The 12815-nt window shown below is 38.6% G+C and overlaps 1 protein-coding gene across 1 annotated transcript; it reads right to left on the reverse strand.

The window, feature by feature from the left end:
* Positions 1 to 776: 776 nt before the first annotated feature.
* LOC131152697 (putative UDP-glucuronate:xylan alpha-glucuronosyltransferase 5) lies at positions 777 to 12120 on the reverse strand. The gene is made up of 2 exons (XM_058104505.1): positions 11433 to 12120; positions 777 to 1925 (listed from the first exon to the last, which is right to left on the reverse strand). The coding sequence occupies exons 1-2, from the start codon at positions 12118 to 12120 to the stop codon at positions 1009 to 1011; spliced, it is 1605 nt and encodes a 534-aa protein (XP_057960488.1). The 3' UTR covers positions 777 to 1008.
* Positions 12121 to 12815: the final 695 nt, after the last annotated feature.

Raw genomic sequence — 12815 nt, forward strand, 5'->3', positions numbered from 1 at the left:
ATGATGAAAACATTTTCTTGCACTATCATTTAGCAAGCAAATTTGAGCTATTGTGTGCAAAGGAACGTGTAATCACATGGTCATGTCGAATACGTTGAAATCAATGTTCTTAGCATGGAATTGTTCAAAGCTCAAAGGATTTCTTAGAAAGATGAAAGCAGTTATTCTAAGAGCCATTTGTTGGGAAATTTGGAAGGAAAGGAATGGAAGATTCTTAAGGAAAACTACTCCACTGCTTCGAAGGTGTATGATGTATAAGTGTTTATCAAATTTGTATCTTTGAACTAAATCTAATTTTTGTTGTCTAACTTGGATTGGGAAGAGTTTTCCTGCATTTTTCAAAATTTGGGAGGGTGATTAAGTTCATCGATCCCTTCCCCTTTCTATTCTATTTTTCCTTCAAGAGGTAGGGAGGATTGAAGTTTCTTGCTTCTAGCTCCTTTAATATAAATTTACCTTCTTTTTTTTAAAAAAAAAAACAACAAAAATTGTTGAAACTTTCAATCATTGTAGCAACCACTTAGGAAATCTAGAAAGAGAGGAACAATGGAGTCTTCATTAACAAAGTTGTAGATACAAATATGATTTACCTCAAAATTCTCAGCAACTTGTTGGAATGGAATGTTCTTTGAGTGAGTTATACATCTTGGTTGCTAACTCTATTGTAGCGTTCATCGGGTTTTTGTACATTCTTCTCTTTTCCTCTATACATATCCTTTCCCTTTGAATAAATTCAATATTACCATTTTTTTTTTTTAAAGTATTGTTTGCCCCAATTAGAATGATATAGCCTTTTTATTTTTTCAAGAATACAATGACATATTTAACATTACAAATTTCCAAACCCTTTTCATTTTCAAATTTCACTTCTGTATACCCTAGTAACAATGACAACCAATTTAATAGAGTTGTTGCGTAACATTCTATAACAGTCATTAATTCCTATCTAATTTGTGACAGACAAAGCAAACTTCATTCAAAACCCTAATTTTCACCATACCACAGACATCAACCAAAGGTGTACTGCCTAGGATCCTTCACCTCCATCTTCCAATGCTTGTCCGAAAAGTTCCTCCTTCTTGCCACCCCTCTCCACTTCCTTATCTTTGCCTCCATATCTTTTGTCAGCTTGCAATACCCCTGCAACTCTCTCGGCATCCCCTCGTAAACCTCATCCCACCACCGCCGGTGAGCCCCGTCATCCGCAAATATCCTGTGATTCCACCTATCCCAGTTGCAGTCATAGTCCCTATAGCACATCCACGGCTTCAACCCCAAGTAGTGAATCGCATACAAGTCCTTTAACCTTGATCTCTCAATGCGTTTTCTCCCCTTAAACATCTTCAGATGGTTCACATTCGTCGGCCACCGGTGCCACCACGTAAACACCTCGTTCAGAAACCCTTGGTCGCCGCCGTTGTATGAGCTCAGGGTCTTGGTCATCTCCATTAGGGTTTCGAACATGCACTGCGACGGCTCCACCACCATGATGCCGGAGTTGAACATGGACTCGCTATTGCCGGCGGCAGACATTTGCGGGTAAAGGAAGAAGAAGTCCATGTTCTTGAGGACAATGAGGTCGGCGTCGATGAAGATGAGTTTGTCGTACTCAGTGAGTTGCCAGAGCCGGAGCTTGCTGTAGTTCCATTCGTTGTAGGCGCCTGGTCGTGCGTGTGGGTTGCGGATGCGTTGGATGGGTTTGATCTTCCAGCCGGCGGCGGCAAGGCCATGGAGGGCGGAGGCGGAGATGGTGGTGTCGGCGAGGAGGAGGAGGTCTCTGGTGGTGTTGGTGCGGAGGAGGGTTTGGGCTAAAGCTATGGCGCCGCAGGTGTAGGCTTGGGAGGAGTGGAGGATTGTGGCGTAGGCTTCTTTGGGTATAATATACTCTTCTTTGGGTATAATATACTCTCTCCACAGCTCCTTTCCTGCATGCCAATTGATGGAAACAAATGTTACATTTTTTAGAGGCCTGCGAATGAAAAGATCTAGGATTCACCAATTAGGGAATATGTCATTTTATAACATTTAGACTTTAGATCATATTAATTAGGGAAGTATTAGCCATCTTAAAGGTGACATCTATGAGAAATTATACAGATGGAGGAGCTCCCTTCACTTGATATTAATGAATGTGAGGCTAATTTACGATGTGTATGACATCTAAAATAACAGATGAAATTCTCATACAAAGCTCTCGATATCTAGGGAGAGGCATCTTGAAAAGATAAAGTGTGAGGCATGGACTTCATTCCTAGGACAGTAGCCTAAGAAAGCTAATAAATTAATTTTAATTAATTGAGTTTGACTTCTAAAAGTCAATACTTCTACGTAGATTGCCATCTTTAATTTGTACGAGTCTATTTTATCATTCTATATATACATTTAAAAGAAATTCATCTTATTAGTTTTTAAAAATTTTTTTTTTTAAAGAAATAGTGCTTCTTAGTAATAAAAAGAGATTTTTTTGTTTATATTTGTAATAAATAACTTAAATAGTGCTGGCTACCAATGCCAATTTGGAGGATGATAAAAAATATCCTGCTAATGTTTATAATTGAACTATCATCTTTGAAAAAAAAAAAATTTTTTTTTAAAAAGTAATTAAGTTGTTGCAAACTTGAGATTGTATCTACAAAGCAGAAGTGTACAATCTTTGTACAACTAACCAAGCAATGAGTAATAAATTATTAGTTCTTTTTAATATACGTGAAGCAAATCTTTGCTGATATTGTAGAGAGAAAACTCTATTCATGACAAGAAATGCTCACAAGTAGTGTGAAATATATTCGGTAATTTTTTTTTTTTTTTGAAATTAACTAATTGTGAAAGGTTTCACTTATCCTAATTAAGATTGATATCACATTACTAGAGAAAAATTGTATGACAAACAGTAAATTAATATTGTGGCGTGTTGGATTCTCAATTTTAGGTACGTTTTGATATTGTGTTTGCAAGAATCGAAGCTAATCAGTGTATTTTTAATATGACATCGTGTTTGCATGAAGCTAACGTATGCTAAAAATTTATTAATTGTAGGAACTCCTCTTTAGAATTCAAAAATGTTAAAAAATATGTTTATTTTTATTTATTTGTGGCTTTTATCACAGTTGTTGGATCATCTCTAAATCCAACGGTTGTGTGGTATCATATATGTATATATATTTGTAAGCCATGGGAAAATAAATGGATTGTTTGTCATTTTGTGCAAGGAGAGCTAGAGGGGGGTTCTCTTCAGGAAGAACTTTTCTTCAACAGGTTGAAGGTGAAAGGGTGTACAGGGGATCTAGGATCGATGAGAGACTGATAAGATTTTATACTGCCATCGTTTCATAGAGAATTTTTCTTCAGGTGCACTATCCATAGACGTAGACAACCTTACTGAACCACATAAAATCTCTCGCCTCCATTTTTCTGTGAATGTTCTTTGTGAGATTTATTTTGTTAATTTGGAAGATTAAAATCACTGCGCAACAACAAGAAATTTATGAGCTATCCTTCTCTGTTTTGAGACAGTTGTGGGGCTAAAAATAAATCTGTCCAAGAGTTGCTGCTTCCCAGTTGGAGGAGTTGTAGGTGTAGAGTGGAATGCTAGAATCCTCAAGTGCAAATTGGACTCTTTCCCCACGTAATACCTGAGACTCCCACTTGTAGCCAAATCAATCTCGAGACACATTTGGGACCCGGTGGTGGAAAATTTGGAGAGAAAGCAGACCACCTTGAAATCAAAGTTCCTTTCTTTGGGAGGTAGACTGGCCCTTTTAAACTTTGTGCTCTCCAACCAACTCATATAATACATGTCTATGTTTCCTATTCCTTAAAAAAGTGGCACATGGTATAGAAAGAATTCAAAGAAACTTCTTGTGGAGGGGAACATAGGAAAACTTCAAATATCCCCTCGCCAAATGGAGCATAGTTACTCCATCAAAAAAGCAAGGTAGACTAGAAATTAAACAATTAGAGAATATCAACAAAGCTCTTATGGGGAAATGGATCGATATGGAGGTTCATCAGGGAATACGAAACTCTCTGGAAAGTGGTGATCAGTATCAAGCACATATACGACATTGTAGACTGTTAACCAAAGTCTAATGGCGGAGGCACAAGTTGGGGCCTTTGGAAAAATTTTAACAAACTCAAAACTACCAATTAGGAACATATGATGATCAATGTTGGAGATGGGAGTAAAACAAAATTTTGATTGATAAATGGGCTGCAAAAGCCACTCTTCAGGAACTTTTTCCGAGCCTTTTCCATATGCATGAATAGTCAAAAGGATGCTAAAGTGGCAAAATAATTGAGATTCCTCAATAACAGACATTTTTGGGATTTATCATTTGACAGACACGTCAAGGGCAAGGAGATTAATAAAGTTTTGAAGTTGTTTAAATTTCTATACTACGCCAATATAATTAAACAAGTGGAGAAGAGATTTGTGTTCTTGGACCCTCACTGCATCTCAGGCCTTCATGGTGTATAGCCTCTACAATCAACTCACAAGCAGGAACAATTGTAACAATCTAAGAATCTCATACTATCAATTGTGGAGCTCTTTCATTCTATCAAAGGTGAGCGTCTTCCGCTGGCTTGCAATTAACAACAGAATTCTTACAACAAACAATCTACAAAAAAGAGGTTGGAGGATGGCCTCTATGTCTGTCTTATGTAAGAAGGAAAGTGAAGGAGTTGATCACATTTTCATGCATTGTCATTTTACCAAGCAAATTTGGGCTATTATGTGTCAGAGAATCAGTAACCACATGGTCATGCCGAACACTATGAAATCAATGTTTTTAGCATTGAATTTTTCAAAGCTCAAAGGGTTTCTTAAAAGGATGAAAGCAGCTATTCCGGCAATCATCTGTTAGGAAATATGGAAGGAAATGAAAAGAAGAATCTATATGGAAGACTACTCCACAGCTGCAAAGGTGTATGATAAATGTCTATCAAACTTGTACCTTTGGACTAGGTCCAATTCCCTCTTGCCTTATCTTTTCCAATATCTGCTATGATCTAGGAGGGTGAAAAAACTCACCTCTCCTTTCTTTGTTCTTTTCTTTCGTTCGAGAGGATTTAAGCATCTTGCTTGTCACTCCTTTAATAAATTTGCCCTTATTTAAAATTTTTTTTATTAACGTTAACTTCTTGAATTTCTTATTAAATTACTAACTGTTATAAGTAATGAAAAGAAATTGAATTAAGCAAATGGGAATTAAGAGTTGTGTTCTGTGAAGATAAAAGCAAGGGTTTTATTGCTTTCCCAGTTAATGTGTTTAGATTTTTGACTCTGTAAAAAAAGATTGGACCAATTTATTACTTGACCCAAAGGCAGCACAGTCAAAGATGTCGCCATTCAATGGATGCACTTGTCTATATTTAATAATTTATTAGTGAAAAAATATTAAAAATAATATTAAAGTTTTCAAATAAATTATTTATATAACTAGGATTAGGATGATTTTAAAATTAAATACTTCATAGAGAAGCATAGAAACAACCATTAGTTAAACCACCAAAAGCCACCAACCAACCTTTTTGCAACACATCGTACTTTTTGCTTCATTTGCATCCTGCATCATCTCTTTCTTACAGTTTTAATTAAGGTACCCACCAGGCAATAACTCAAACAACCTTTATCTCTAACTGCAAAACACACATACATCTCTGTATCGAGAAGTCTTGAATTTGAAATTGTATCGAGTTTGTATAAAATATAATTTAAAATTGTACTGAGATCTATTCAAATCCACTCAAATCCAAATCTAAGGTCCGAAATCCATACTCCCAAACACATCATAATAAATTTTTTTTTTTTTTCCTCGCATTACATCAGAAGAACAAACAGGGTTTCGACTACACAGCAGGAGGTACCCTCGTGTTTGGGCCCATATCATAATATCCCTTGATACTCCTCTTAAGATTTGAATTCGAGACTCATAATTTTCTAAATATAAAAAATTATCATTCAGTTCTCTAAAAGGATCGTACCACTAAGAATTTTAATTAAATTTCATTTAACACTTAAATCAACAGCTTTTTTACTAAAAACTTTGTAGTATTCGATCGAATTTTCTATATAATCAACAAAATAAATAAATTTCATAACCAAACGACATAGTAGTAATAATATTGAATGAGAGATTAGTTATCTTGTTGTGTAAACGCTCAACGTTCAAACTTGATGAATTCATCTCTAAACCTAAAAGGGATGTATGGAATGAAAAACTATGAAAATATGAATATGCGCGCAATGAAGAAATAGGTGTAATGAGAATTTTTAGAGGACAAAAGGAAAAAAATAAAAGAAAAAAAAAAAAAAATATATATATATATATATATATATATATATATATGTGAAACTTAAAAAGCCACCAAACAATATCCTATGCTGATGGGTGGAGAGGAGCACTCAGTCACTGGCTGTGACTGAAACTCAGTGAGGATAAATACCAAACAAGTATATTTCAATCTGAAAATAATACAGAGGAATTAAAATCTCTCTCATGGCTCACTGGCTAATCTCTCTCACACACCACATTGCTCACATTTACTCACACACAACTCAGCTATTTATAGTAATTATAGAAATCAAATAATCAACAATGGTGGGTGCAAATCTTCAATAGCGGTGGGCTGGTAGGTGGAGTAGGTTGCCTGCAAATCTCCAATGTCCACAACGGTGGGCTGCCGGTCTTCAATGGAGGTGGGCTGCCGGTCTTCAAGTTTAATCTTCAACATCCCCCCTTAAACTTGACTCTCCTAATTTTGTCATTCCGAGCATTGTCTTCAGTCTTGCAAAAATATCATGTCTGAGTGGTTTTGTGAAAATGTCAGCAATCTGATCATACGTTCTGCAAGATATCAATTTCATTTCTTTCTTCCTGTAACCCTTGGCGACATGTTTTGCTTTGTATCTCTGGACTTCTCTTTGAGTGTTCTTCTTGGTCTTGTAGACCCATTTTACACCAATAGTTTTGTGGCTCTTCAGGAGATTTGTCAACTCCCAAGTCTTGTTCTTCTTGATGGATTGTATCTTCTCATCCATCATTTTTCTCCATTTGTTTTCTTCGTTAGCTTTCTCAAAGCTAATTGGGTCGCTAGTTAGCAACAGGCAGTTTAGAGCAATATATTCTTCCATTGGTTCTGTATTTTCATATAGATCGGCTAGATTTCGAGCTCCTCTAGGTCTCATGTCTGAGATTTCACGCTCTATTGATGATGGAGCTTCATTTGTCTGTGGTGAACCATGTGGAGGTGTCTGCAACTCAGGAATTTGTGGCTCGATAGCCACTTCTCTTGTCTGTGTAGGTTCTTCTCCTTCAAGTGTCAATTCCGCATCTTTGGAACATTCAACCTGGTCCCATTTCCAGGATTCATTTTCTTCAAAGATGACATCCCGACTGTGAAAGACTTTCTTGTTGATGGGATTGTAGAGTCGATATCCCATGGTGCTATCGCCATATCCTACAAGGATACACTTCTCTCCTTTATCATCCAGCTTTGTCCTTCTTGCTTCTGGGATCTTGGCGTAGGCTATGGAGCCAAACACCCTAAGATGACTCACACTGGGCTTGTGAGTACTCCAGGCTTCATATGGTGTCTTTGTATCAAGACTCTTCGTTGGACACCTATTTAGCAGATAGACTGCACATAACACTGCTTCTGCCCAAAAACTCTTGGGCACATTCTTATCCTTTAACATGCTTCTAGCCATGTTAAGAATTGTGCGGTTCTTCCTTTCAGCTACACCATTCAACTGGGGAGTGTATGATGGTGTGAACTGTTTCTGAATTCCTTGTTGTCTAAGGAATTCCAGGAAAGCTTCGTCTTTGTACTCTCCTCCTTGGTCTGACCGGAGTGACTTGATGCGGAAGCCACTTTGTTTCTCCACAAGAGTTTTGAACTCTTTGAACTTATCGAATACCTCTGACTTCCTTTTCAAGAAGTAGACCCAGGTCTTCCTGCTGTAGTCGTCGATGAAGGTGAGGAAGTATCGATTCTGTCCATTCGAAAATGGTCTTAATGGACCACACACATCTGTGTGTATTAGCTGGAGCGGCATGGTTGATCTCCAGTCGGCTTGCTTTCCAAAGCTGTTTCTATGTTGCTTGCTTAAAATACAGCTTTCACATATTACATTTGGATGATGAATATTGGGTAAGCCCTTCACCATCTTCTTGCTTCCCAATTGTTTCAAACTTTCAAAGTTTAGATGCCCATACCTTAGATGCCATAGCCAGTCTTTGTCTTTGATGATAGCGCTCAAACACCTTGGCGTATCATGTTGGATGGCGAGCGGAAACATTCGATTCTTTGCCATTTGAACTCGAGTAACAAGCTTTCCTCGAGCATCTATTATCACCATCTGCTTATCACTGAGGCTAATTCGATAGCCTCTCTCCACGAGCTGTCCGAGACTAAGTATATTAGTCTTCATGGCTGGCACATAGTAGACGTTGGAGATGTAAGCATGATCTCCAGACTTCTGTTTGATCAAAACATCTCCTCTCCCTTGGACTGCAATTTTAGAATTATCTCCGAAAGATATCTCCCCCTGAACTTTCTCATCAAGTTCAAAGAATAGGTTCTTTCTGCCAGTCATATGGTTGCTGGCTCCAGAATCAAGGTACCAAACGCTTTGGTCCTGAGGAGTTGCATTGTGTGCCATCAGCATCAATGACTCTCCATTTGCATGATCTGTTTCGGCAAGGTTGGCCTCCTCGCTAACCTTTTCTTGTTGTCGTCCCCAACATTCATTGCTATAGTGTCCATACTTGTGACAATTGTAGCATTGAATGTTTCTTTTGTCTACATTTGAGCGATTATTATATCCTCCTCTTCTTCCTTGTCCTCTGCCTTGTGGGACATAGCTCTGTTGATTTCGTCCTCCTCTAGTGGGACCTCTTCTGCCTCTGCCACCTTCTCTGGAGTTAAAATTTCCAGAATTTCTTCCACGAGATCCTCGGTCTCGTCCTCTTCCTTGTTGTGACGTCCCCCCTTTGTCGTATCTATCTGTAGTGAGGGACAACTTCGTTTGGAGAGCTTGCTCCATTGCTTTATCATCACTTCTTCTATTGACTTTTTGCTCATGGGCTTGGAGTGAGCCCACAAGTTCTTCTACAGACATTGTTTCCAAGTCTTTTGTTTCTTCTAGGGTCACAGCTATATAATCATATTTTGGATCTAAAGATCGCAAAATTTTTTCACAAATTCTCTCGTCATTGAGAATTTCTCCATTTCTTCTTAATTGATTTGATACTACCATTACTCGTGTATAGTAGTCTGAAATGGATTCAGTAGACTTCATTTTAAGAGATTCGAACTCACCTCGCAATGTCTGAAGACGAATCTTTTTTACTTTATCTGCACCTTTGTGTGTTCGATGAAGAGAGTCCCAAACTTCTTTAGATGTCTTTGCGGAGGCGATGATCTCGAACGTGGTCTCATCAAGGCCTTGGTAGATTATAGATTTTGCCTTGCAATCTTTCTTTCGATCGGCTCGCAAGGTTGTTCTTTGAGCTTCGGGCATAGCTGCTTCGACTTCTTTTGATGGGCTTTCTCTGTACCCATCTTCAACGATGTCCATGACATCCTGAGAACCTAAAAGGACTCTCATTTGAATCGACCAGTTGTCATAATTCTCTCGGGTCAATTTTGGAATGACCGATTGGATAGTACCGTTAGCCATCGAATTTAATATATAAAAAATAGAGAAATGGGGGCTGATTTCGGTAAATCTAATGCCACCAATAAATTCAGAAGATTGAAAAACCTTAGGAACCGGTTTTGGTTTGCAAAGAACCGGTCTAAAAATCACCGAACCGGCTATAGGAAATTCTGGTGAATTTTTAAACTAACCGGTTCAACTTAACGGCCGCTTAACGGCGTTAACTGTTCCGTTACCCCACGTGGCGTCCTCTGCGCGTGCCGCGTGTCGCTGCTGGGAGCGGGTCGGATGCGGGTCAAGGCGCGGGTACGGATCAGGGTTGCTGGTCGCTGGGCCGGGTTGCGGGTCGCTGTCCGGGTCGGATCTCACCAATCGGGCGAAGAAGACGCGTGCAGGAGCGTGAGGCGCGTGTCGCCGTCTGCCGGAGTCTTCGTCGGCGCGTGCAGCGCGTGGGAAGAGCGCTGTCTTCGTGGGAGGCGCGTGGGAGCGCGTGTATACTCTCCTTGTGTTCGTTTGAGACGTAGTTTCCACCGTTGGAATCGTCTTGAGTCTAATTGCACAATGGCATGCTCAATTTGGGATTTGGAGCAACTTCAAAACTGGGAGAAAATCAGATTTCTCCTCTGTTCGCCTCTGTTTGGCGAATTCCGGCGTACCTAGACGCTCTGATACCACTGATGGGTGGAGAGGAGCACTCAGTCACTGGCTGTGACTGAAACTCAGTGAGGATAAATACCAAACAAGTATATTTCAATCTGAAAATAATACAGAGGAATTAAAATCTCTCTCACGGCTCACTGGCTAATCTCTCTCACACACCACATTGCTCACATTTACTCACACACAACTCAGCTATTTATAGTAATTATAGAAATCAAATAATCAACAATGGTGGGTGCAAATCTTCAATAGCGGTGGGCTGGTAGGTGGAGTAGGTTGCCTGCAAATCTCCAATGTCCACAACGGTGGGCTGCCGGTCTTCAATGGAGGTGGGCTGCCGGTCTTCAAGTTTAATCTTCAACATATGCAACTCTTACTTTCCCATATTCATTAATTTTTTTGTACATCTAGCTTGTGCGTACAACCACCTTCTAACAAAATATTTAGGGGTTGTGAAATATATTTTATTATTTTTATCTTTTTCTAGACTTCAAAATTACAATTTTTTTAAGCAAAAATTTGAAAATTAGAAAAAAAAAATAATAAGACAATATTTTTGTAGTTATTTAAAAAATATTATTTCTAACAATTAAGCGTGTCGTAGCTAGGAAGCATTTGGGAAAAGCAACATTTCAATTCAAAACATTTAAAACAAATAAAAAATGTACAATAAAAAATAAATTAAAATAATTGTCCCGCTCATATAAAATCTATGCCCTAATTGAAAACATAATTAATTTAGAAACACTTATAATTAAGGAACGTGTTTTCTCAAATTTATTAAATTATACATTTCCTTAAACAAATTTAGCATATTAAATGACAACTTTATCCTCTAAATAGACAACCTATATATGGTATACAACCAAAATCATAAAATGCAAGTTACTTTTTGTTTGAAAGTGTCACTGACACCTCGTTAAATATATTTATGTATTTCAAATTAATATTTATTTTGAATTTAATTGAAGAAAAGTTCTACTTTTTTTTTTTGTCTCATAAATATCCTTACTAAATATTATAACATTAGAGAAATATAAAATTAAATTAATTAAAATTTCATGAATAAATTAACTAAAATTAATTGATTAAAAACAAATGTACTAACCTGGTTGTGTGTAGGGAGGAGCAAGTTGGCAAGAGCCAACAGGCATGAGCGCTTTCTGCTTCAATCTCCTGAGATCAGGCCTATACACCCACACCTCCCCTTCCCTCTTCATCACCACGTCATCGCATCTGAAGATCTCCACCATGGGCCCGCACGGCCCCACAAACACCGCGTACACCCTCCGATCCACGTCCCCTTTCCTCCGCCCGCTCCTGGCCGCTAGATTCGCCACCACCAGATTCACCTGCAGCCTAAACACGTCCCTCGCCCCGCAGGGGATCCTCGCCACCACCACGTCCAGCTCGCCGTAGTCTCTGGGCATCGGGACGTCGGGGCAAGACGCTGGTTTCCACCTCCCCTCCTCGTCGATCCACTCCGGGAACAGATCCGGCCACCGGACACGGTCTGAGACCCGGTCGAACCGGACGGGGACCAGCTCGGCTAGTTCGCCCGCGACCCTGTTTACGTCGCTTTCGTCGTCGGCGGCCAAGTTGACCATGCCGATTCTGATGGGCCTGCCCTTGAAGTGGGCCGAGACGACGTCGAACCACTCTGGGGGGCGACGGTGCTGGGGCGGCGCGGGTCCGAGGGTGGCGGAGAAGAGGAGGAAGAGGGGCGGAGAGAAGCAGAGGAGAAGGAGAAGGAAGAGTCTCTGGGTAGTGCTCAAGGATGGCTTGGGAGCTGCCATTTTTAGAGAGAGAGAGAGAGAGATTTGTGTGCATATATACTACGTAGTTGAGATTATACTGTTCCTTAATTACGTGTTTTCATAAATGATTAACACAAAATATCTTTTGCATATATTCATTAATTACGTGTTTTCATAAATGATTAAAAATTTAAAACACAGTTAATATATTTGTCAGATTTTATAAATATTTTGAAAGGCCTCCTTTACAAGATAGACACCTTGATTCTCTTCACTTCTGTTTTTTATGCCAGCATGACATGTAATATATTATTTGATTACATATTATATCTCTATCGGTGCGTAAAGATTGCACAAACAACACTTTCTTCATCAAAACATTATAAATTCTGAAAACCAATTAAATGAATCAAAAACCAAATAAATTCTCGAATTGAATGGTTTAACTGTTCGATCGTTTTGCGCAATCATTTGACATTAGGATGACATAATAATTCTTTTGTGGAAGTTTTGTTTTGTTAATAGTTAAATTTTTTAACAAAAAATTTTATGATTTTAAAAAAATTAGGAGGTTGAGTGTTCGTATTTGAAAAATTCAAGAAATGTTACGATATAATTAAAAGATGTGTATGCAAGATTCAAAACATCACATTACAAATCAAAGGTTCATCGTACGCCTACATGGTTCAAATACGAACTACTCTTTTAAGAAAGATGCATTAAATTATAATAAT

The sequence above is a fragment of the Malania oleifera genome, chromosome 4 (genome assembly GCF_029873635.1).
Source record: "Malania oleifera isolate guangnan ecotype guangnan chromosome 4, ASM2987363v1, whole genome shotgun sequence".
Lineage (NCBI taxonomy): Eukaryota > Viridiplantae > Streptophyta > Magnoliopsida > Santalales > Ximeniaceae > Malania > Malania oleifera.

Coding starts and splice junctions, on each gene's coding strand:
- LOC131152697 (XM_058104505.1), bottom strand. CDS start 12,120: ATGGCAGCTCCCAAGCCATCCTTGAGCACTACCCAGAGACTCTTCCTT. Junction 1,926..11,432: donor TCCTCCCTACACACAACCAG/GTTAGTACATTT, acceptor ATTGGCATGCAG/GAAAGGAGCTGTGGAGAGAG.